Consider the following 25598-nt stretch of genomic DNA (forward strand, 5'->3'; position numbering starts at 1 on the left):
ATTTTTGTACCTAATGTGTATACTTTATATACTGACTAATTCTTCTTGAGAGAGGTCTGACTGCTCAGCCACAGCTACCGGTTAAATCTGGGTGGTGCAGACTGCTACCAATTGGGTTTACTGCCAACACTTGTAATCCTAAGCCTTTTTGCAGTGGTCCCAGAGGGAACTGCACAGGTTTCTGCCTAACATGAACGTACCTACTTGTACATTTGTTAGTGTGTAACTGTATCCATTCTTAACAGAATAAGTTACAAAGTGTCCTTACGTTATTACTTACCTTTGAGTGGCATACTGCCCCTCTAAAAAGTAGGTTTTCTTACTTTGAAATGGTGTTTCACTCTTCTTAGCCGTAATTGTTGGTACTGTGTGATAGAGCAGATGGACCAGACCAGACAGTATGCGGCTTGGTTTGAACTTTTCTTTACTAACAGCTTCTAGGAATTGACATCAACAATGTTCAACAGGTCACTGGAAACTTTTGGTGTGATTTTGTTTGACAGACTGTCTCTACTTCGTTAGAGCCGTCAGGTGGGGAACTTAAATAATGTCTTGTTTTTTTTTTCTTTCAAACTCCTCTTTTATGTTATGTCACACTAAGCAATAGATATGTCCCTTGAGGTTAATGATTTGATGTCTGCTAGTTTAATTCCCACCAGAGGGGTTTATCCCTTACTCCAAGGAAGTCTTTCTTTGTTTTAATTCTAAGGGACTCTTCTCATCGCCTTCCTGCTCTTCCAACATCCCTCATCGGGCTTTTCCCGGTCCCCCTTTGGGCAGAACAAGCTTCTCACCTCTCCTGTGGACTTACCACGTCGTTACAGGGTAATCCGTCCCCTCTACGGTCTTCCGTAGCATATTTGGCTTTCCTTCATCATTCCATCGCTTCTCTGACGGCCTGGTCTCTCAAAGCAAGTGAGCCCCCGCCCCCGTAACGGAGGGGGCTGCCGAAGTGCTCTGCAGACTCTTCCCAGCTGGTTCGCCAGCTCCGTCGAGATCGCGCTGTCAGCTTCCAGGAAGGAGGGGCTGAGTCAGAGGGAGCAGCGCTCCGCGGCTCCTCTCAGCTGTTCAGTTGGCTCCGGTCGAGTCGCTCTGACAGCGGCTGGACACGGAGGGGCTGGAGCAACACGTCACGCCTCACAGCTGCTCACACAGTCCCAGCCGCCCCTGGATTCACACCGGACCTGCCGACTCCTCTTCATAACAGCTCACCGTCCGTCACTTAGCCATTGGGGCTTCGCCTTCAGCCCTGCTTCGTTTCTACTTCGGACAGATCTACACGGCTCCAATTCAATTAAATCATAACTTCACGAGGCGCTCAACAGGAGCCTGCCTCGGCTTAACTCTTGAGCAAGCTTCATGAATAGGCCCATTCATATAGTAAATCCTCTTCAGCAGGTGGGCTCTCTTCCTCCCTCTTCCCCATAGTCTATAAACCAAAAGGAAGCAAACAAAAACATAGCAAAGTCCAGTATTAAAGAAAGGCACCTTTTCATCCTACACCTCTCTATCTCTTATTGGACCACTTTCATGTTTTTCAACAAGGAAAGCCCTCCCTCCAAGACCTTTTAGGACTTTTTCTCACCATCTCAGTCTTTCTAGAAGCAAAGGGATTTGATAGCTTAATTGGCTTGTTTAATTACTCAATTGGCTCTGAGGTGCCTCCAGTTCCTCTGAGGTGGCTCACCTTCCTCTGCCTCATCACATACTGTTTTATCATTTCTAAACTGAATGCGTGTAAAAGCTCACCAATAGAGTTTACTTACCTTGATTACCTGTGTGCTCTCCTAAAAGTGTACTGTTGGGTTTTGCTTCGCCTGATCTACTTAGTGCATATCTGAAACAGTCTCAAAGTTCTTACTTGTCTTAGAGTTGCGTACTGCCCCTCTGAAAAGTATATGGGTCCTTACCTTGAACTGCTGATTGCCTTTCTTGAAAGTCTGTTAGAGTTCCTACTGATCTTAGAATTGTATCCTACACTTCTATAATAAATATAATTATTGTTTTTTTATAACACACTTAATACCGAAGCGGTGGCTAAGCGCAGACCCGGGATTCAAACCTGTGTTGGTCTGCAACGTCTTGCTTCCAAGACAAGCGCTTTGCCTCTGAGCTATACTAACCCGTCTTAAAAGACTTCTGAAAAGTATCCTTGGTCGAACTGTCTGTTCATGTATTATAAATAATGGAATAGTTTAAATACCAATAGGTTACACTGAACTTGAATTGCTGTTGCTCTTCAGAAACTGTAACATTGGATTATGCTTACCCTGAATTGCCTTAGTGCACTTCTAAAATAGTTTACTAGGTCCTTATCCAGGAGTAGCTTACTGCCTCTCTAGAAAGTATATAATTTATATTGCTGGCTCTGAACTGTGTTCTTAAAAGTAATACTGGTAGTGTTACTGTATCCATTCTTAACAGAAGAAAGTTACATATGTTGCAAGATAGCACTTGTAACCGTTTTGGTCTAATTAAGTGATTCTGTATCTGAATAACCCTGTAGGTTACGACCAGTGGGGTCTGCTGCTCTTGAATTACTTATTGCATTCTGAAAGTAAAACTAACCTGGCTTTACTCCCCAAGAAGAGCATATTGCCGTTCTGAATGTGTAACTATAGGTTTGACTCCTCTTGACGTGCTGAACGGTATTCTAATAAGGTTATACTACTTTGGTTTGTATACTATAAGTATTGAGTTGGATTTTATGATTGTGTTCATATAATATGTGACAGTACTTACCTTTCCCAAGATATGTATCTTGGCCTACATGTGTGTATGATAAATCATTATCTTTACAATAAATGTGTATCCGCGTTTCTTTGAACCATATGTATGCTACAATTTCCTGGCACCTCTTTACTTCCTAAAATAAGCCTGGCTGCTCTGTCTGTGCTACCTACATTCTCAGGTGGAACAGCCTTATACTAATACTGGAGCGTATGTACTGACTCAGATGTATGGTTTTATGAAGCCCTTAGTTGGACTTTAGAAAAACTGTCCTAACAATTTTTGACAGTAGGGCTAGACCAGTTGCCTCCAACTGGGTTCACCAACCAGGTTAGCTTCTCAGAGCCCTCTGTCTGTCTGTATTTAGGGTAATCCTAATTTCTCCGGAAATAATGAAGAAAGTTTAGGAAGGTCTGGACCTTTTAATATTGAAAGCTCTTTAATCAAAATAGTTCTCAACACCACTGTGGCGATCTGTGTGTGAGAGAAAAAGATTTTTGAGAAAAAGCCTAGTAGGAAGGTTGTAGGTTAACATGAGTTTACATGAGGCTAGCTTATCTTCTGTTAATTGCTCGAAGATAAAGTTAGGAAAGGAGGTCATGCTCATAAAAATCTGAATGTGATATACGGATATGGTCAGGTAAGGGGTGGAAAAAAATATAATAAATTACTGTATAATGCACATAAGGCATATTAGAGAAATGAAGAGCAAGTCTTAACTGACTTTTCAGAAGAGAATCATATTTGATAGGTTCACCTTCGCTGAAATGAGAGTGAAACGCTGTACTGGCGTGCTTGTAAAATGGACGATTTGAGTATTCACTCATTTACAAAGCTGTAACGTCATTTGTTTATATGACGCGGTTAGGTCATTTATTTACATGACATGGCGACGTCAATCATCAAATTGTGTTATTAAGGAGAATAATCGTATATCTGTGTCTTTAGTTAAAACATGTAATGGATCAATAAAGGAAAAAAACTTGATGAGAAAAAACACCCTAGAAAGGGGGCTAACTCCTAATATATAGATATTTCAACAAATGTCCACATGTTCGGTATTAATAAAGCTTTACTATAATACATAGTTTTGTTATTCAAACCAGTATTGCAATAGTTTTAATCAGGTATGAGTGAAATGTACTTCCCAATTTCACTAACAGGAAGTTGATCAGGTGACAAATATTTACAGTGATTGAAAATCAGTATAAAGTATCCTCCTATAGAGTATGCGTCAACTCTGAATATGTTCTGTTTTACCTTGGATAAAAGGTGCTTGTGGTTGGATCACAGTGCATCCTAAGATTATTGCAGCTATTAAATGTATTATATTATTGTGCCCCGTCCCCAAAAATCTACTGGGTTGCCATTTCTGTTATTCTATTCCATCAATTCCTTTTTTAATGCTGAGGTATGCAAACAGGTCGCTCCAGCTGTAGTGAAAAGAGGGCCTTATTGTAAAATGGGTCCCCACTCATCTTCAGCTGCCCTGGATTCCAAATCCCACAGGTAAAGAGGACCCCCTACAAGGGTGGTTGACCAGGTTTCCAGTGCCACCTAATAGCCAAACCGAGAGTACAGCCAAATTCAGGACACTAGGAATCATCGCTTGACCCCATCCGTGGCAGAGGCCTTTCTTGCTAAGACTGTAGATGCTGGAATGTTTGTGTTGCACCCTGACCCAAATCAAGCCTACAGTTACGTCCTCTATCAGATCTGTGATCTCTTATGACAGAGTAGGTGAAACCAAGCAATGTACAAATTGGTTTATTTTCCTCAGTCCTTCTCTTAGAGCAGATTTCCACTTTTGGGAATTTTCTGGACCTAGATTTTCAGAACCAGGCCTGTGAGATGGATTGGAGAGGCTACCCTGGTTAGTGAACTGTGTCACTTAATTGTTCCTCTCACTACTGCTTTCTCTCTTCTACCTGCTGTGCCCCTATTCTTCTTAGGGTTCATGGGTTTCCTCCTCTTCAAACTGTTATACCTTCTATCCGCTCTGCCCAGTCTGTTCTCTTCTGTAAGTTGATGTTTGCTTTGTGTAATGTTCTTTCCCCCTCACAGGACACAGAGCTTGTTGAGCGTCTGAACATCAGCTTGGCCTTCTTTCTCAATGATCTACTTTCCCTGATGAATCGAGGCTTCGTCTTTCACCTCTTGCGCTCATACTACAAGCAGGTGAGCTCAGGGGGCCGGGAGGGGGGCGCTTTCTGTGTGGGCAGTTGTTGGTTGCTAGCCTCATTCTTTGAGCTGGCGCTCCATTAATGAAGGCTTTCACTGTGACCCCAAGCTAGTGAGTGCTAAAAGGGCTCATTAAAATACACTCCGAGTATCATGTATTGGTCAGGTTTGGGGCTTTATAAAATAATATAGATCCATATATTGCCTTCATTAAGGCTTAGATATTTTTATTCTTGTTCAGATAGTTGTGATTGCATTTGTATATTAAGATAATATTACAAAATAAACAAAAACGAAATATTATAAAAAGTGATGCATTTACTATTGTAAACCGATGGAGGGATCATTATCGCAGGATAATGATTCGTCACGTCAAGTTATGGCCTGAGGCTATATGGCCATAAGTTGGGGAAGGGTCACTATCCCAAGCGATAATGACCCCTCCTTAGGTCTATAGTGGTGATAGAAATACATTTGGAGTTGTGATGAAGTAAAAATGTTTATAAACGTAATACATTAAATCTGTTTTTATTTTGTCATATTTAAAGAAGGTGTTCTTCATAAGTTAAGCATTTAAATTACAAATGTGTCTCTAATTGAGCATGTGTAACAGGATGATGCATTAGGGGTCATGTAAAAGTAAACATTTTCTCTAAGGAAGTGAAATCACACTGCTGTTTTCCTGTTTGCTTTTGAAGACAAATGCAGCCAGTACCAGTAGTTATTGACTGCACTATGACCATTTCGATTGGCTGAGAGGATCTTAGTGTGCAACTGCGTAGGGCAGTGCAGCAGAGCCAGGCAGCGGTCATTAAAACCTGGGTCCTTGGCAAGGTGAAAGTTGGTGTAGGCACAATGAAAAGAGGGTGTTTTGATGGAGCCGGTGTGGTAGAGTGTGTTATGCTGTTGGGTTTAATACCATGCTTTGCTGCCATTTGCATGATCTCTTGGTGCTCTGTTGGATCTGAAAGAGACAGGCCTTGGAGTTGATTAGTTGGGAAAGAGGTCAAATGAATCATAACTTTGCCTTTGTGTTGACGTATGCACTTCGGAAGTACACAGCTACTTTGAAGGAGTCTGGTTATTTTAGAGAGCGCTTGCTATCTGCGCCTAGAGGGGAAACTTGTGTGCACATGGTGCGAGTATGCATTTGTTGCACTGATATGTAAGGTATGTGTTGGGAGGGACATGCAATTGCCACGTGTGGGTGCTCAATCAGTATGCGTATTGTGTGCTGGAGTGTAGAATGTGAGCGTGCTAGTGCCGGGAGCAGGTAGTTGAAAAATAAATTCAAATTAAATGTAGCTTTTATATGGTGCTTCATGTCAGAGTCCAGCCTCTAAGCACAGATGGGTATCAAACCCATGCTGCTCAGTGCTGTCTTGCTTCCACAAGAAGCATGCTGTCCCTGAGCTATCCTCCCAGCCCGGAGACCGCAATGGTCTTTGGAGCCTTCATCTGGTATAAGCATTAGGTAAATGGAAGCAGTGTGAAAGAAGGGACATAGAGGGGTAAGACATACGGTAAGAAGGGCAGTATAGTGGTGGGAAACCAGAGAGTATGGATGCATTGTGCAGGATGCAACAGGGGATTCCACCAGTCTAAAAACAAACTGCATGACTTTTTGAAAAGATTTTCTTTTTTTTACTTTTACTCAACAGACATCCGTGGAACCCCCACCCCCTTCTTTTGCATTTCTTTGTTGCCTGGCATGGCTTTTGATTGTAAGGAAAGTCTCTCGGGCTGAATATGCCTTATGAGATAAGCCCTTTACCGGGCAGGTATGTGTTTGCAGCTGGATGTGAGGTATTGGGACTGTCTGGTCCCAGTCCACCTCTGGCCAATATGTCTTGTTACTCGGCAGATCTAGTGGCCGTAGGCTGTCCATGATTGGACAGCTCTTGCCAGTTTGAATGGTGCAGATCTTATCTATTGTTGGGCTCCGGGCGACTCCAGCTTGACGTTAGGATAAAAACAGGACACCTGCAGCCATTCTTCAGATTGCTATTGGAACTGAGACCCCATCCAAGAGTAGTATCCCGCTGAAGACAGGTGAATAGTCATTGCAGTCAATCCGCATCCTCTCCATAAAAGTTCTGGCAAGGCCCTGCTCCTTTGTTATAATCTCCTTGCTTCAAGCTCTCAACCAGTGGGAACAACAGACCTTTGCTGGAGGATCAAGCCCGTGCATGAGTCCTAGGACTACCCTGTGGGCTGACCAGCTCCCTCCTCTGCTTCCCTTTGCATTGTTGCCATCCTGAGTTTGGACTCACTGTGTCCTCTGGCTCTCACTGTCAATGCAGTGCATGATGTTAAGCAGAGACTTGTCCTGTCAAGGTTTAGCAAAGATAGTGACGAAAGATTGACTCGCAGAACATGAAACGGCATGAAGGTGGTATTCTGAGTGATAGCCCCTATAATACATTCTGAGACCAGTAGCTGCTTGTTCGAGTGGTAGTGTACTAGATCCACAAATGCATGCAGGACTCACTCCTGTGCAGTGTTTTGTGCAGTGTGGTTGTAGATTTCTCAAATCAATTGCACCATCAAGTTACTCGAGACATTGGCATGCTTGTCTCCCAGAAGACGAAACATCCCTGGCTAACTTCATAGTTCTTATCCCAAGAAGACGCTCGCTGGGGCTTCAATTTTTGGCCCGTTGGGGATCAACCTGTCTCGACCCCCTGCCTGAAGATCCCTGCCTTCAAAAGTGTACCTGGACCAACTGGTGAACTGACCAGCTTACCCTTGCTTCAGCCGTCCCTGTCCGAATACGTTGTTTGAACTTGGAGGATATTCAACATACACCGATGCCTTCTCCTGCAGTTTCAGCTTACTTGCATCAACGGAAGTCATACAGGAGATGCTCCTTTGTTCATTACTGGGAGATTGCATGTCACCACCGGAGTGTGGTAGCACCCGTTGCAATCAATCTTCTTCAAGGAGTTCAGAGGTCGCCAACACTGCAGAAGTTTTCCTATTAACTCCATTTGGGTGTTGATCTTGAAGGTGTCTGGGACCGATTCCTAACCACTGTGACTGACCAAATCTAAATCCCAGGTCTGAAAGTGACTTCTGCACCTGTGATCACTGGGCTTTGCTCAGCTGGACGAAATGCAGAAAAGACTGTGTCCTCAACGGATTCTGCAACCTCAGCAGTGTTATCTGGAGAAATCGGAGCTAGGAGCGTAAGTTGACATATCTGTTCTACTACCCCTCTCCCCCAGTATTAGGAAATATTTTCTTTTTGGAACTTCCCTTCCATTGATTTCTATAGGACAATCTTTTCTTTTTCCTGGTTTTGAATCCTGTCCTGACTTTTTGGAGGTCCATAAAGCCTTTACTACCCTGGGTTGTGTTTCACATTCTTAAGAGGAAACTGACTAGTCCCTAAGAATGTCAGTACTAAGAGACTAAGGGCCTGTTTCACAACATGGTGTTAAGTACCGAAAACATTTCTTATAAAGTGTTTCTGACATTTTCGATACTTAACAAATATTCTGAAAGTGGCGCATTTATACGAAGTCGCAATGAATGCGCCACTTTCAGAATATATGTGCCGGTTGCTAGGAAGGGCGATAAAGCAACCTAGTAACCAGCACTTTCGGTATCGTGCATTTTACATGCCGATTCCCGTGGCACTCCTCCACTTTAGTAAATGGGAAAAGGTTGCTCCCATGTAAGGCACCACTTTGGTGTTGCTGTTATGGAGGAGTGCCACGATATGACCGCCTCCTGAAAGGCCGTTAGCCTGAGGGTCACAAACTTCACCCACATCTCACTAGGGAAGCAGAAGCACCTCCTCGGCCTCGTTTCCACAGGCCACAAGCACAGCCCTTGTTTCTCTCTCAAATCCCTGCACTCCCCATTCACCATTAACTAATGAGTCCATGACCGACTTGCAGTCTCATGCACAAGCTACACCATATTTCATATGAAACCCTTCTTAGGCCCTATTGGATTGCACTAGTTTTTTCAACCTGCTAAGCCGGAAAGACCATATTCAACTCCGGCTTGGTTCCAGCCATCACCTCTTTCGTTTTGCATAATGCCCCGTTTGCTATCCAATTGGTCAGTGATCCCGGCAGCACTTTTGTAAAATTACGATTACCTCGTTATTCTGCTGCTGAGATTTTGCAATCCGCCAGTTCTCTACAGAAGCAGGCTGATTGCAGGCAGTGCCCTTTTGTGCACTGCAACAACACCCAGCCCCACTTCAGAATAGGAGTGGTGCTTGGGCATCAGGAAAAGGCGCAGTGAAGCATGCTGTTTAGCACGCTCACTACGCCTCTTTGAAAATCGGGCCCCAAGTCTCTCTTTATGAATTCTTTTATTGTTGCAATTGCATACACTACCTTACATTGAAGTGCAGTTAGGATAATTTGTATCCGTCTATCTTTTTACATAATGGCTTTTTGGTAACTTTTACAATGTGTCTACGACAAGCTGGTGGCAGCTGTTTCAACCGTTTTTGTTATTTTACTTTAGCATTTACTGCAAATGGCTACTAAAGGTGGTTAGCACCCTAAGATGGCTGTGCGACAGAAGAGCAACTCGTTGATAACATCTGCAGCTGACTAGCATCAACTCCAGTGTTGTCCCGGTGAAGTGCTTCCCCTCTGTCCTGATCTCAAGAAGGCCTTTGTTGGTACCTCAACCCTGGACTGGTGGGAACAAATAGCCTCAACGCCTGCTTCAGGAACCGTGGCTGCTTAGCCTTCAGAAGTGTCCGAGGACTAATCAGTGGACTGACCAACTCTATCCTGGGCTACCTCACTGCAGTTGTCGCTCTTCTGAGCAGCGATTTGGAACTTTGCCGATCTTCAGCTTGTGCCACAAGTTGCCTGTTCCTGCATTATTAGCCATCTCCCTTTAAGGGAACTTGTGTTGGGCCTACTCCTATGTTCAGCTCCTGAAGATAGCCTGTCACTGGCTGATGGTGGTGACCTCCATTGTAATACTCCTCCTTCAGTACCATGAGGGGTGTTCTGAGGTGGTCTGCCCCACAGACGTCTTCAGCTTTCTCGTTTGGGTCTTCTACTGGTACTGATTCCTGTGTACTGCGAGCAACCAAAACCAAATCTTGACACCAAAAGTGACATCTGCACCCGTGACCCCTTGGCCGCCTTTGACCAAGATCAAGTGCAAAATAGTGTCCCCAACGGATTCCGGAACACCAGCAGTGTTCTCTGGAAGAATCGGGGTCAAGGTGATAAGTTAACATACCTGTATTTGTCCCCCCTGTCCTTCATATGATTACATGAGCGTAAAGTCCTGGCCCTAACTCACTCTTGCCTGATCTGCAGAACCTGGGTTGCAGATCCCTTCCTATGACTATCTTAGTATGTTGGATTGAGTTGAGTCCTAATCTAAACTTCACTTGAACTTTTATTTAACTTTGGGACTGTGATGAATCCGATGGTGTCATCACTCCTTTCCGGGCGGTGCCCTCTCCCCATGTGGCCAGTGCACGGGAGCCACTACCTGATCCTGACCCAGGGGGTGTCTATATGAGGGAGGATCACATGGCGGGAGACCACTTTGAGGAGAAAGTTATGGCGCCATCGGATGAGAGGATGGTATCTCTCTTCGTTTGAGGATACCCCTTCACTGCCTAATGCCTTAATGACATGCTGTTACGCCTCCCCTCGTCAACCTAGGAAGGATACAGAAGTCCTTCTAATGAGAGGTGTAGATAAGTTATCAAAATCTGCCTTACCTTTTAAAATTGGTGGAAACACCTTCTCATCCTCCACCAACAAGTCATCCACAACTCACTTGCCTTTAAAGAACAATTACCCAGACTTTTCAGACTTTACCTATAAAGCATCAAGCATGGACGTCCATTCCCATAACTACCAGAAAACTGCAACGAGGAAGATGAACACAGTAATGGAGATCACAGAAGGTCAGGAACACAGGCTGTGATCTAGGTGCTGCAAGCACATACCTTTGACCGCAAGATTTAAACAAGCAGAGCAGCTGACTGAAGCATGCTGTTGGAGGGAAAAAGCTGCTTCTCTCTGGGCAAACCAAGAGACTGTGTGGCTGGAGAGAGGGTTTGGAGTGAACAGACTTGGGAACCAGAGAGTGCAAAGCTGACAGTAAGAAGAAACGCGCTGCAGGCACGCCAGAAGCCAACGGAGGGCTCCTGGGCATTGGCTGGTGTTTGAAGGCAGCCTTCGCCTTACCAGAGCCTGAAGACACAAAGCTGAAGAGCCCAGCACAGACCACAGGAGGCAGTGAAGCAGAGAATCGCATACAGCAACAGAGCAGGAAACGCAGCACGACCGTTACTGGCTTACCACGGGAAAAGGAGAATATGCTAGCCAGAGCTGGTGAGTCCACCCAAGGGAAGCCCGGGACACCGGGGCGTTTTGGCACCCATGCCAAAACGGAATGAGTATTAATATTAAAGACGCATATGAGAGAGAAAGTGTGAGAGAGCATTTCTTTGAAAGGGAAAACAGAAGAAAAACACTAGACTTAAAAGTATATTGGTGTATGCAATGCACTAGTAAAAGAAGTCCTGGCGGGATAATATCCAATGGTTTGTAGATCCCCAACTCTTCGCATTAGTCTGTACTACTCATGGAACCTTCGTAAAGTGGCTGAGCAGTCAGCTTATCATAAGAGGAAAATGTGAGCTTGTAGGTAAGTAAACTGAGCCTAGTTAGTAAAGCAATTCAAAGAAACGCTTAAATGTATAGCAAAATATAGTTGTATTATATATACACAATAATTACTTTTAAATACTTAGCACATTGAACCAAAACACTTTAGAACACTTTCTAATACTTTTAAAAGGCCACAGCTTAGTTTGTAGTTGCGCGCGGTTACATTTGTAACAGCTTTTAACATTGACAGTTCTATCGTATTATCACTGATACTGCGCGCTGGCAGAACTTAGAAGAAATATGGTAAGTACATTTACTCTGCAAACCCACATAAGATAGTGACTTTTAGGAAGGAAAATAGTTGGGTAGTGTAACCATTAGCAAGGTTTAAGGTTCTAGAGGCAGTTGCTTCACACAGCAAGTATTTTTAAGTCCAAAACGGAACCCTAGCTAAACGCAGTTCCGAGAGGTCTCAAAGTCTTGACAAGCAGCAGAACAACAAAAACTCCTGTAGATATTTTCTAGTCTTTAAGATGTAAAAGGATACAACCAACATTAGAGACCCTGTTGAAGGGCTTGCTAAGGGGACACAAGCAGCAGCTTGGGTCAGAGGTAAGAAGAGGTTGTTGCCCTGGACACCTCTACGTGCACTCCAACACTCTGGAGCGACTTTTTGGATTAAGGTAAGCAATACCCTTTTCCCCACAGTACCCTTGGTTTGAAGAAATGCTTGTGGCTGGATTCTCCTTGATGTGGCAGAGCAGGACCCTACCTCTGGATACCTTGGTCTGGTGATGAAAGGCAAGACAATGGATGGGATCTCTCGGCAGCAGTCTCGATGGAGGGCCTCTGGCATGGACTTCAGCAACTTCGCTGGTCAATCTGCAGTTTTGGTGCCTTTTCTACAGCAACAACAATGGACACAATTCGCTGGGACAATCTTCTTCATTTCCTGAAGTCCTGCACTCTGTTGAGGGGACTTGGACAGGTCAGATTGTGTCTCTGGAGGGTCACCTGGTGCTCAGCAAAGACTTGGATGGATTTGGCATTCCCCCGACTACGTATTCAAATTGGGTCTGAGGTCTCCTGGTATTGGGGTTCCACAGCTCTGCAGAGGCACAGCACTGCTCCAGCATGAGGTCTGGCATGTATTCACATGATCATGACTATTCTCCGTCAGGCTGGGAATTCACGGTAATAGAAAAAAACTGTTTCAGTTTTGTTTCCAAACTGTCTTTCTCCCATTAACCAATCACTGAGCTCTGTGTGTCATACTGCCCCCAGCCAATGACGTCCCTCTACTTAAGCCACTCCTCTGACAGCCATCTTCAGATTTTTACCGCACGATCAAGTGTTGGGAGTCCTCGTGCTTTGCTTTTTGGGCTTTGTTTTTTGAGAGTTAAACTCTATTTTTCGGTCAATCAAGCCTGTGTGCTCCATCGATCACCCATCCGACTAACGGGGACCCGTTTTCGGATTTCTTTAAGCCCCTCAAGAGCTATTTTCATCGAGTGTTCTTCTTGGAGGCTTCCAGAAGATTCTTCTGGCCTACACCGCATGGACCATGTCGGACGAGAAGGAGGATGGCTCTTCACTTTCCAAGCTTTCCTCCGACTGCACCTTGCGGAATGTGTACATGGACAAGCATTCCCAGTGCCTGTATTGCTTGCACCTGACACACAAGGAGGAGGATTGAGCGTTTTGCCGTGGCTTCTCGAAGCGCACATTGATGGATCGACACCAACGTTTGGAAGTGTGGTTCAAGGCCTCAACCCGGTTGCCACCCATGTGCATGCCTTTCCCTGATCCGGGAAACCTGAGCAGGCTTTTAAGTCCTTTGAGGGCGCAATAGTCATCTCAATCAGCATCGGGCTCCAGCCACCACTCTGGATCGTCGTCCAAGAGAAAGTCAACCACTCCAGGGAAGTTGAGAGAGAATCCGGAGAAGGCCAGACATGGTGTAGTGTCCCACCCACCCACGAAAGAGAAGGCCAAGGGAGACAATGGGTCTGACAACGCCCCGAAGGAGAAGGCCAAGCAAGACAAGGCATGCGACGCGGCCAGGAAGGGGAAGGCCAAACCGGACAAGGGTCCAGCCTCTCCGTGAAGACCCAGGTGCACCATGCAAAGCCGTCACCCTACCTCGAGGTGGTGGTGGCGGTGTCACTTTCGAACGGCCGCAGAGGCGGACCCACAAGGTGCCCAGGCGACAGCCAGTGTGTCTCGTCCTCCCAGGAGGGAGGCGTCGAGCATCCCCGTGGAAAAGACTCCAGAAAAGTGGATGCTCGACCACAGCCCTAGACCGACCCCTCTGGACCAGAAGAAAGGGGGGTGGGTGTCAAAGGTCTGCAGGGTAAATACATTTCTTCAGCAGAGGAAGATGAGATTATCTCCATCCACACCGTCTGGGAGGATGATAACGACAAGGGTAACGCCAGAGATTTCCCCTCCCCCCCCGCGACATGGATGTTGGGTAAGATTTGCACAGAACTGGTAAATCTTCCTGACCTGGGTCAACCCCAGAACTTTTTGCTTTACTAGTGGGATATTTTTCCATAATACCTCAGTGATTGGGACCTTTTTCCACACTCACATAATCTTTGTCTTTTTATGGGTGTCATTTTTAAGACTATTTTTTAAAAGTTATCATCTTTAACAACTTATTGGCAATAAGTGTCTGTTTTTGCGGGGTTGCCCTATGGCTCCCTGTGATGAAGTCTTACTCTCTAGGTCTTAAAATACTTATAAATATCTAGAAATGAATGCCTCAGTAACATGACATGTTTAAATGTACAAAACCAGAACGAGCTCATGAGGTGCTTTTTTCTAATATGAGCCGCTTGATGTTGGTTGCTAGGTAACCACCGAGGAACAAGAAGAAACGGAGAGTGACTGTTACGTCTGGGCCTATTGAAATGTACGAGCTGAAAAGTTTAATAATCCTGTTGCTGAACCAAATGCGCCTTTGCGCTAAGGGAAGCCTTTGTTCACGTTGGTAAGGCGACCGTTCGTCGCTGTATGTTGTTGTGTTAAAGAAAATCCAGTGTTGGTGGAATACGAGCTCCGGTGTCGCAGCTGTTGCAGGCGTAGGGGCGTGTCTTCCTTCTTTCGACTCAGGAAGGAGACTACGTTCTTAAGCAGCTGATTCCCTGCCTGCCGCGGCGGACTATCCTACGAATCCAGGAGGAGGAGACCAAGGAGGCGGAGTCAGCGGCACGCTGAAATCCAAGGTAAACAGCTGATCGGAGGATCAAAAAGAAGAGACCACAAGTCTCGTAAATCCTGAGTGATTTCGGTAGCAACGGACGTTGCTGCGAAGGTACATGTGTCCCAGGGAGGATAAAAGGAAATGAAGGAAAGACTGTAAACCATTGCAAGAAGCATGTAGAAGGCTGTCTTGTGGGTGAAGTGAAGCTGGAAGGATTACGCATGAAAGGAGGCTGCATTATGAATGCCGAGTGTCTGTGAACAGTCCCATATAACCAATATTAGTACAACAACCAACTACTCAAAAAGAGTTGAGCAAGAGACCAAGGCACAGTGTTGAAAAGAAAGAAAGGAAAGTGAATAAATATAAAAGAAGCTGCAGAGAGTCAGAGACAGAAAAGTAAAAGAGAAAGAGGAAATGGACACTGAGAATGTTCAAGGACACTTACCTATTCATCTTCTCTCTGAAAAGAAGTTCTTAGTAGAAACGTTTTGAAGAATCTGTAACAAAGACGTATCGTTTTACCTAGAAAGAGAAAGAGAAAAGTTCCTGTTAATAAAAGTGTTGGGTAACAAGCAAAAAACCCCAAATAAACGACTCTCTGGCTCAGTGTCTTTTCTCTATTTTACGAGAGAGTATAATACACTCCCCTTTTTAGTTTCTTGTGCTAACCTTGAGTGAACTACAGTTCCCAAGGGTAGAAAGGATCTTTGGATCTCTTTTACATTTTGTTAAGTGAAACCAGCACACCCCACCTTATGTGGAGTGCTGGGGAGATACAATGTATCCCCTTTCACACTAAAACTGTAACCATTCTGTTACAGTGACACGCTTACCTTCAATGGCTGGTGGCAGTGATTCCTAGTATTCATTTGGTGCACCTTTACCATGGGCTCTGTTCACAGCTGCAGTAAAGGGACCTAAGGGTGTCCATTTTTACCAAAATGGCCCCTGTCTTCTTTTTTTGCCATTTTAGTGTTTCGTGTCGTTTCTTGTTACTTCCCCTGACATCCAGGGCGGGAAATTCCTTTGTGTGATTTTTGTCTTCGGCGGGAGTACCCTTGTTTTCTGCTAGAATCCTGCTAGGGTTTCTTCTGTGAAGCCCCTGGACCATCTTCTAACTCTAAAGTAAAGTACTTACCTGTTTGCCCAGTTTTCCTAAGGAACTCTGACTTTTGCTACTAAAGAACCTATCCTGACACTGCCTGTTGGTCACTTCTCCTAGTGACCCCCCTTATGCCACTGAGAACACTCATGCTTCAAGAATAAGGGAAAGACTTTCAAGGGATTGGGACTTCTGCCTAGAAAAGAAAATAAGTGTTTAAAAGTTACTTACGTGTAAAGAGTTGGTTGGTAACTGTAATTCTAAGAGTAGTTCTTACTGATCTTGAAGGTGTGATGCACTATTCTTAAAAGTATGATTAACCTCTTTTCTTCATTAGCAACTGTTTTGCCAGTCTAATAGAAAGTAGATGTAAAGGTATTTTACTCTCCTGTGATTAGGTTGTGCTGGTATCACCAGATTAGTCCTTTGAGGATAATTGTATGAGTGTGCCCTAACTGGGTCTTGCATCCACTGACCCGCTGTTAGCCTGTCCAGAATAAGTCTACATTAGGTTGCTGCCTACCTAGAATAACTGAGTCATTCAGTAAAGTGTGACATTGGGTTTTACTTTCCCCTTCATTGTGAGGTTAAAGTGTGTGGGTTTTACTTACCTTGTGTTAGCTGTGTGCCTGCCAAAATAAAATTCAAGAGTTACTGCTTACCTCAATCTGGGGCCCCCTGATTTCAAAAGCACCTGTAATTGTATATTACATCATTAGGTTTTACTCACCTCGTATAACTGTGTGTTATGACAAAAGTAGTTTTAGCTTTTTACTGCACCTAGAATAAGTTTTCCACTACTCACCAAAGGTATATTGTACAGTTGACTGATTAAGTGAGTTGTACTGGGAATCAGTATACAACTGGAAAGGTCTACTGCCCTTGCATTACTGAATGTAATTGTATAAAGTAACCATTGATCTTTTACTCCCCAAGAATAGGCTTGACCTATACTGAGTGTGTATGAAAAGGTTTTGACTTCCCTAGAACTACTGTTAGGCATTTCCAAATAAGGTCTATACTTGGGTCTGTGTACTTTCAAGTATAGTGTTGTGTTTTTATATTGTGATGTCATGTAATGTGTTAGTATTTTCTTATCCCTAGATTTATTTGGGCCTACCTGTATTTAAATATATCCTTTATTTTTACAATACAAAGTGTTTCAGTGTTCTTTGGATCATTGTATTACAATTTCACTTGTACTGATTCTACAGCCCTCTCTCAATCCTAAGATAAGCCTGGCTGCTCTGTCTACACTACCATGAACTCAGGTGGTACATCCTTATACTAAGAGTGGAGTCTTGTACTGCCTCAGTTGAATGATTTTACTAAGCCCTTAGTTGGACTTCAGAAAAACTGTCCTAACAGAGTGACGCGAAGGTGACAGCGACAGGGGTGAGCGTCCACAGAGGCAACAAGGGGCCCAAGGACGACAAGGCCCCATCGCCTACTGTCCCTACACCCGAGGTACCGCCTAGAGACATCTCACTGAACATTATCTCCACTCTCGACACTCTGGTTTTGGAGATACAGAGGATGATCCCGGCAAGCCCGGCACCCTCTCCTCCTGTGGAACCAGTTCCGACGCCCCATTGACACCGGGGGTACCACCGTCCAAGAAGAGGAGGAGGCATCCTACACCTCCATGCCACCCTTCACCACCTTCTCTATCGCCCCTCTCCCCGAGGGACACGGACACAGCGACAACGATCACAGATGATGATGACGGCGGGATGGGGGACCTCCCTTCACCTCCGCCCAGAGGCTCTCCACCGGACGAAGTGGGGTCTTTCCACGCAATGATTGCCCGAGCTTCAGAGCTGTTCCAGCTCACGCTGGAGGAGAAGAAGCAAGGCTTCTTGTATCAGTGCTGGGAGGCGAAGAGGAAGACCATCTTTTCTTTTCCCCTCCTGGACGAAGTTTGGGTGGAGGGGCTGGCGTTGATGAAGAACCCCTCTACAGCCCCAGCGAAAAGAGACTGGCTGTTAAATAAGCACAGGGTGCCAGACTCTGCACCAAAGTGTTTGCGGTCTCCGTTGTCGCTGGACTTGGTGGTCTCTGCTGCCTCTTCTTCCTCCACTCCTCTGGACAATGAGGGAAAGAAGCTGGATTCAACGGTTAGTAGTAAGGTTATCTACTCTGCAGCGACGACGGTCAAGGCTGCCAATGCCCTCACGATTGTGGCCTGATATGACCGGGAGCTGTGGTGCAAGTTGGCCCCACTGCTGGACTTCCTCCCCGATGACAAATGGGTGGAAGCTTTGGAGATCCTTCAAGAAGATGAGGTGGTGTCAGACCACAGCAATACGGTGGCCCTGGACATCACAGACACAGGTTTCCGCCAGATGGGAAATGGAGTCTGTCTTCGTCGTCGTGGCTGGCGCAAGGCCACCAGCTTTAGGCAGCAGGTCCAGACAAGGGTTTTGGAGGGGACAACCTGTCCGGGAAGACGGTGGATGAGTCCCTTCAGGCCATCAAGGCTGACACAGAGATGGCACGTGCCCTAGACACCTTGCAGCAACAACGGACATCCTTTTGTTCCTCAGGATGGAAGTCTTTCCGGTCGTTGAAAGATTTCGGCAGGGTGTCGTCCTCTTACCGCCAACCTTCCTGCTCCTCGACTCAGGAAGCCAACAGGTGCTGCTCCAAGTCCATCGGGAGCGGACGTCGTCGTCAGGGACTGCAGAGTGGCCTGTCGACCTCCAAGCAGGATTGAACCGACCAGAACGTCGGGCCTCCACCCATGCACCCTGTGGGAAGCCAGCTGGCAAACTTTGTCGGCGTGTGGCTGACCATCTCCACCGACTGATGGGTGCTGCACGCTCTCACCCACGGACACACTTTAGTGTCAGCGAATACCACCGGTGACCCGGTGGGAATACCGCATCCCTCAGCTGCTGCTGTAGGTGCGGCCCATATTACTGAAGGGGGCGATAGAGATGGTTGCACTGCGACTCAGGGGCTCTGGGGTATACTCAAGGTAATTCCTTGTACGAAAGAAGACGGGGCTGGTGGCCCATTCTCGACGTACGACAGCTCAACAAATACTTAAAATCACAGAAGTTCCGAATGGTCACGCTGCAGCACATTCTCAGCCAGCTAGAGGATGGGGACTTTCTGTCGCTGTTGGATCTGGAGGACACGTCCCCATACACAAATTGCACGTTTCTGCGCTTCGTCGTTCAGGGGAAGCATAATCAGTTCACGGCCCTTCCATTCGGGCTGACGTAGGCACCCAGAGTCTTCACCAACTGCTTGGCACAGGTGGCGGCCCATCTGTGACTGCAAGGGATCCACGTTTACCCATACCTGGACGACTGGCTCATCAGGGCCAATTCAAGGGACACCGCCGTCGAACACATGGAACGGACCTTTCGTGTTCTGACGGATCTGGGGTTCTCGGTGAACTATGCAAAGTCCTGCTTAACTCAATCGCAGGACGCTCTGTGCCTGGGATCCAAGCTCAACACGGTATCGTGCCTGGGGTCACCGTCAGAGGAAACGATATCAGCCATATTGGACAAGGTGCAATGGCTGTTGGTACTGAAGGTCGCCACGGTGAGAACCATCAAGTCGCTGCTCGGCATGATGTCGTCATGCATTTACCTTATTCGGCTCTGCAGGCTACGAATGCTTCCAGGACCAGATCGAGCACGATGAGGCGTTACGACGGGTGATCAGATGGTGGGGCGTACACTCCAATGTTGCTGGAAGCACGGATTTCAAGAACCCCCCCCCATATCCGGGGACAGTCACGATGGATGCATCTCTGGAAGGATGGGGAGCCCACACCGGTGGTCTTCAAGCCAGAGGCCTGTGACTGCCGGTTGAGAAGACTGTGTACATAAATGTACTGGAACTACGGGCAGTGTTTTGGGCCCTCAAGTCGTTTCTGCCGTCCCTCAAGGGCAAAGTGGTGAGGGTTGTAACGGACAATACCACCACAATGTTTTACATCCAAAAGCAGGGGTGCACCAGATCCCCAGCGCGTACCAGGGAGGCGCAGTACTTGTTGCACTGGGCCGTCGCCCAGGGGATGTTCCTCATTCCATTCCACCGGGCAGGAGTAAAGAACACAGTCTCCGACTCTCTCAGCATGGAGCTACACGCTTGCCACGAGTGGAAATTTAGGCAGGTCCAGGTGGACAACCTATTCGACAGATGGGGCAATCCCCAGATCGATCTGTTTGCGACAACAATGAATGCCAAGTGCCGGAGGTTCCCCAGCAGGTTTCCCCAGCCGGGGAGCATGGGCGACGCATTCTCATTCCCCTGGGACGGCCTGTTTCTGTTTGCATTCCCTCCTTTACCGTTGCTTCTTCGAGCCATCCATCAACTTAGACAGTGCAGGATGATGCTCGTCGCACCGCCGTGGCCGAGGCAGATCTGGTACCCGGACCTTCTTAGCATGCCTGCTCCCCTCTAGTCAAGCTGCCGGTGGTCGCGGACCTTCTCGCCAGGGAAGGGGGCGTAATTCTGCACCACGACCCAGGATCGCTGAACGTGAAGGCCTGGCTATGCAGCATTAGATTTTGGGGGTTACGATCTTCCGGCGGACATCAAGCAGGTACTCGCCAAGGCCAGAGTGTCATCGACTTTGAAAAAATTCTAGGGACTCAAATGGAAGAGATTCGCAATTTGGTGCCATTCACAGAAAATCGACCATCTGAGGGTCACGGCCCCTCAGGTACTCCCATATTTGCTGTTGTTGACTAATTCGTGACTGGCTCACACCTCCATCAAGGTTCATCTGGCGGCTATCTCCTGCTACACCAGATCCCCAGGACGACCCTCTTTGAGGTCGCATTGATTAGTCAAGGGACTATTCCGCTCGTACCGGTGAAGGCTCTGGCCCCGGCATGGGAGCTCAATGTGGTACTTACTAGGCTCAAGGGAGACCCATTCAAGCCTATGCGTTCTGTTCCACTCAAGTTACACGACGAGTGGGTGAGATCCAGGCCCTATCCTGTAAACCTCCTTACTTGACTTTCCACAAGACAAGGGTGGTGCTGTGGACGCACCGCTCCTTCATGCCCAAGGTGCCATCGGACTTTAATCTAAACAGGCCCTTGGTGTTACCTGTGTTTTTTCCGACGCCTTTGTCGCCGGCTGAAAGGACTTCGCGCTCGCTGGATGTGGCTAGAGCACTGAAGATTTATGTGGTCCGCACGAAGAGTTTCCGGAAAACCTCTCAGCTGTTTGTGAACTTTGGTCCTGTGAACCATGGGAAGGCCCTGTCCAAGGCTTCCATTTCCAGGTGGCTCTCCGGCTGTATCACTCACTGTCACCGGTTGGCAAACCGACCGTTGCCTGGCCGTCTGAGAGCTTATTCTACCAGAGCAATCACTTCTTCTACGGCGTTCCTATCTGTTGTACCCCTGCTGGACATCTGCAGGGCTGCTACGTGGAGGTCGACACACACCTTCACGAGATTCTACTGCGTCAACAATGGTTCCAGGGAGGAGTCCAGAGTCGACCAAGCAGTGCTGCGCAACCCATTTGCTTGAAGGTGAGCCTGGTGAGGAGGTAAGAGATTGCTTCTGTTGAGCCTTGCCACTTCCCGTGGTTGTGCATGTGTGTACTGCAATGTATTCTTTATTCATGAGCATGTGAGTCCATGCCAGACCCCCCCTGCTGTCGAAGGAACAAGTTACTTACCTGTAACTATTGTTCTCCAGCATGGGTTGGCATAGATTCACATGCAACCCCTTCCACTTGCCCCTCTGTGGCTTTTCTCTTGGTCCTACTGCCACTTTTCTGTGCTATCAAATCTGAAGATGTTTGCCAGAGGAGGGGCTTAGGTAGAGGGCAGTCATTGGCTGGGGGCAGTATGACCCACAGCTCAGTGATTGGTTAATGGGAGAAAGACAGTTTTGAAACAAAACTGAAACTGTTTTTCTATTACTAAGGATTCCCAGCCTGATGACGGGGAATATTCATGAGCATGTGAATCCATGCCAGACCCATGCTGGAGAACAACAGTTACAGGTAAGTAACTTGTTCCCTCGTCTCTGATTAAAGTTCGTCCATAGGAGAGAACAGAGTTCCAAAAGACAGAGGCCATAAGAATGAATGAGTGGAAAAAAGGCCCCACTCATTAAGGATTAAAGAAAAAAGGTCCAGAAGTCCAGCAGAAAGTGCTGGGGGGGGTCTCACTAGGAGAGGGGATGAAGAATAATAATTATACATCTCCCTAAAATGGGCATTTCCTGGGAAGTACACCAGGAAGTACAAGTTGAACAGGAAACACATGACTTTAAAAGGTCCTGAGGAAAGACCTATCAGGGTTAGCAAGAAGAAGAGTAGAGTGAACACCTGGTAGAAAAGTACACCAGGTATCCTAGTCCTGAGAATAATATATCAAGACACAACCTCACAGTCAAGTTATTTTTGGTGTCAATTGTGTTGTTGCTCAAGAGAAGGAGTGAAAACCTGACAAGAGAAGTACACCAGGTATCCTAACAAGATGAAGAGCCAAGTTGTTTTGTATACCAGTTGTGCTGGTAATAAAGAGAAACCCATGAAACTTACATTGTTGACTAAGCAACCACGGAAAGCGCAATCCTGGGGAAGGGAACCACCCTCTGGAAGAATTAACTCTATCCTGTTGAAACCTTTGTGTTGGAGTTAAGCATTTTCCCATTATGCACCACTCAAGGCCTAAGACATTACCCTTTTCACTTTAGAATTTAGTTTGTTAGAATGTGAGAGCCAGAATAGTACTTAGGACATGGGATGGTTTTGCTTTGGATATTCTGACATTGACAGACCCTTAGTTTTGGTTTTAGGTAGGGAAACACCTCTTAGAGCAGGGACAGAGAGGCATTTCCCCACCCCATTTATTTTAATAAAGGTGTATGGCCAAAACCGTAAGTCTGTGTCCATGTCTCATTCCTGGTCCATCACAGTACTCGGTTTAATCATCATCACTGGCATCACCCAAATCTCTTAATACACCTACCTGCAAAGTATAACTTTGGAACTGGTGACTTTTCGGCATAAGGCCCAACCCATCTTAGGGTTGGACTCATTAAGTGTTAGAATAACCACAGAATATCTCCCCGAAGTGTGTCTACTGAATTTCAGGCTTATAAGTGCTTTTCGATGGGATTGTGTCCTCCCACATATTCCTCATCTTTGATATATCCAAGTCTGCTTGCAGCTTGCTTTTGAATTTTTTTTCAATTGATTACTTTTCTCCCGCAGATTCCTCATCTGATAGATATTCCCTCCAGCTTTGCTGCTTCAGAAGATTTTTGACAGGAGGCGTAGTGGGCTTCGACCCGGCTGTTGATCGTCTTGCTCAGTGTCTGGTCGACGGCTTCAGACGTCACGTCAGGCATCATATAAGTACCACGTCACTACGCCCCAACCTCAGTTCCTTTTCACCGCGCGCTACCATGCTGCTTGGGAACACGAAAACATTGTATTTTTTACTAAATCCTCGACGCAAGATGTCGGTCGCTCGGTTGTCAGGTTTCAAACAGTGTTCCGATTGTGGCACCAAGATGTCCCTCCCCGACCCACATGAGTTGTCTCTGGTGCCTCGGCATGGGCCACGGGACTGACTGGTGTCCATTGTGCGGCAAAATGCAACCTAAATCACTTTTCGATCGAGCTGCAAAACTCTCTCTGGGTTTACTTCCCTCAGAATCTCTGGCACAGTCGACAGTTCGGTCTCCGAAGGTCGAAACTGAGGGGCGTACCCCCGGGAAACACTCACGGAAGAAGAAACGGTCCCACTCGAGAAGTCACTCTTCCTTGTTCCATAAAAAGAAAAGGTGTCACCGCCATCATCTGGATTCCAAGTCGTTGACGGAAAAAGGTAAGCCGTCGGGTGGGCCTACCGCTCACGAGGAGTGGGAGGATTTCAAATCCTCGATGCTTGCAATGGTCATGCAGCATGCTGCAGTTGGCGCGGTTCCCCACCCCCACGCAGCATGCTTTGGAGCCAAGAGAAGCGCTCGGTGTACCCGACAATGTCGGCGTCGATAAATCTTTCGATGTTGAAAGAAATACAATGGAAGCCGGATTACGCCCCGTGCGTCAAAGGGTGTCGACGCTACTGCGTCTCGCTCGACACCGACATCCACCATGCTGCCGCCGAAAGACAAACCGTTGACGGTTGTCGAGAAAGTATTTACTCCACAATCCCGGTGTTAGGCAAGATTGTGTGCAGTACCCTTTGGGAGATTACAGCAACCTTGACCTGCTGGCAATAGGAACCCAACCTTTGTTATAAGTCTGTACTACTCAGGTTGGTAGTGTGGCTGAGCAGCCAGGCTTACCACAAGAGAGTTCAATGTGAGCACTCGAGTTACACAGAGTTCACAGTGAAAAGTCCTCGAATAAACTCCTACACTCGATGTTTCTTGATTAAATAATTATTAATTTAACAGTCAGATGAATAAGCCTTCTTCAGAAGGGAGTAATATATAAGCAACACACAAATACACTTCAAAATACACATTCTTAGTTTCTTTAAATCAGCAAGTACCCATTTGGGATGGCACACAGACATTTAAATAACGACTTAAATAATGACTTAAATAACTAGGACACAGGACATTAATATATCACTGGTACATTTCGAGCAATCCTTAGTGTCAAAGAAAAGGGGTTGGGAATAAAACAAAGGTTAAACATATATTCTGAAGCAGGTAAGTACATTTGAGCCTTTGGGTGATGGTCAGGACCCAGTTAGGTTTATTCTTAGTGTAAATGTGGAGAGTTGAGACAGGAGGGCAATGGGACCATTCGGTACCATTTTTCTACTTTTTCGTAAAGAGGGATTACTAAAAGAGGTCCAGAAGGCACTAGATAAAATTGCGGGGGTTGAAGCCAAAGGGTGGGCGGAGATACAAAGTATAATAGTACACCCTTGTAAGAGAATAAAGGAGCGGGACAGGGAGACTGCCCAGAAGCGGCAAACGGACGAGGGAAAACTAGTGGAAAAGAAACTAAATAAAGTTGTCGTCCAAGCAGAGGAGGATTGAGAACATCATAGTGTTGGTATTGCTGGAGGTGGGGGCATTTTGCAAGGGAATGTAGGAACAGGCACGGAATGGGATTTAATTATGGCCCATCACCTCCAGGGCAGGGATTCCAAGGGCCTCGAGGAATGGGAGACCCACAATTTGGGCGAGGAGGGGGTCAAAATCAGTTCCCTTATGGGCTGACATGCAAGGGCAACGTGGGCAACAACCGCAGCAGGGTGAGGGAACAAAGTTTAACAGGATGGCAGGGGGAATGGGAACCCTGTTCCAAGCTGTTGCGATGGTGGGGGCGGCCCTTTTTCATTTCCCGACACAAATACATATTGTGATTAGTACAGCCCACAGAGAGCACTCGCGTGTCCAATCCTATTGACAACCACACACCCTGAAGAGGAGCCCTTTGTGGAGGCGTAAATAGGAAACAAGAAATGTGTATTTATGGTAGATTCAGGTGCTAAATCTTGCATTATGGAGGGGAACTTTCCAATACCAGGTACAACGTTTGACACGCCTGGATCCTCTGGGGCTCTTTCTACGGTTCCATACACTGAGGAGCTCGATATAAAAGTGGGAGGAAAGGTAGGACGAGCCCCCTTGTTATATTCAGAGTGTTCCCCTGTTAACTTGTTGGGTAGGGATCTGCTCAGTAAACTAAATGTAACTATATCATTCACAGATCAAGTAGTAGTGTGTTCCACTCAGGGGATGGGTGTAGCTTGAGCAATGGTAATACTCAATGCAATGGCAAGGGAGTCAGTAGT

General features: G+C 46.4%; 1 protein-coding gene across 6 annotated transcripts in view; it reads left to right on the plus strand.

Annotated features, from left to right (window-relative positions):
* DOCK6 (dedicator of cytokinesis 6) overlaps nt 1–25598 on the plus strand; it is a 1219180-nt gene that overhangs the window by 625541 nt on the left and 568041 nt on the right. For all 6 annotated transcript variants that reach the window (XM_069604231.1, XM_069604230.1, XM_069604232.1 and 3 more), the window contains one exon: nt 4795–4908. In XM_069604231.1, the coding sequence (XP_069460332.1) occupies nt 4795–4908 (114 nt within the window). The remainder of the gene's footprint in view (nt 1–4794; nt 4909–25598) is intronic.

This window comes from Ambystoma mexicanum, chromosome 3q, assembly GCF_040938575.1.
Source record: "Ambystoma mexicanum isolate Mex_15411 chromosome 3q, UKY_AmexF1_1, whole genome shotgun sequence".
NCBI classification, from domain to species: domain Eukaryota; kingdom Metazoa; phylum Chordata; class Amphibia; order Caudata; family Ambystomatidae; genus Ambystoma; species Ambystoma mexicanum.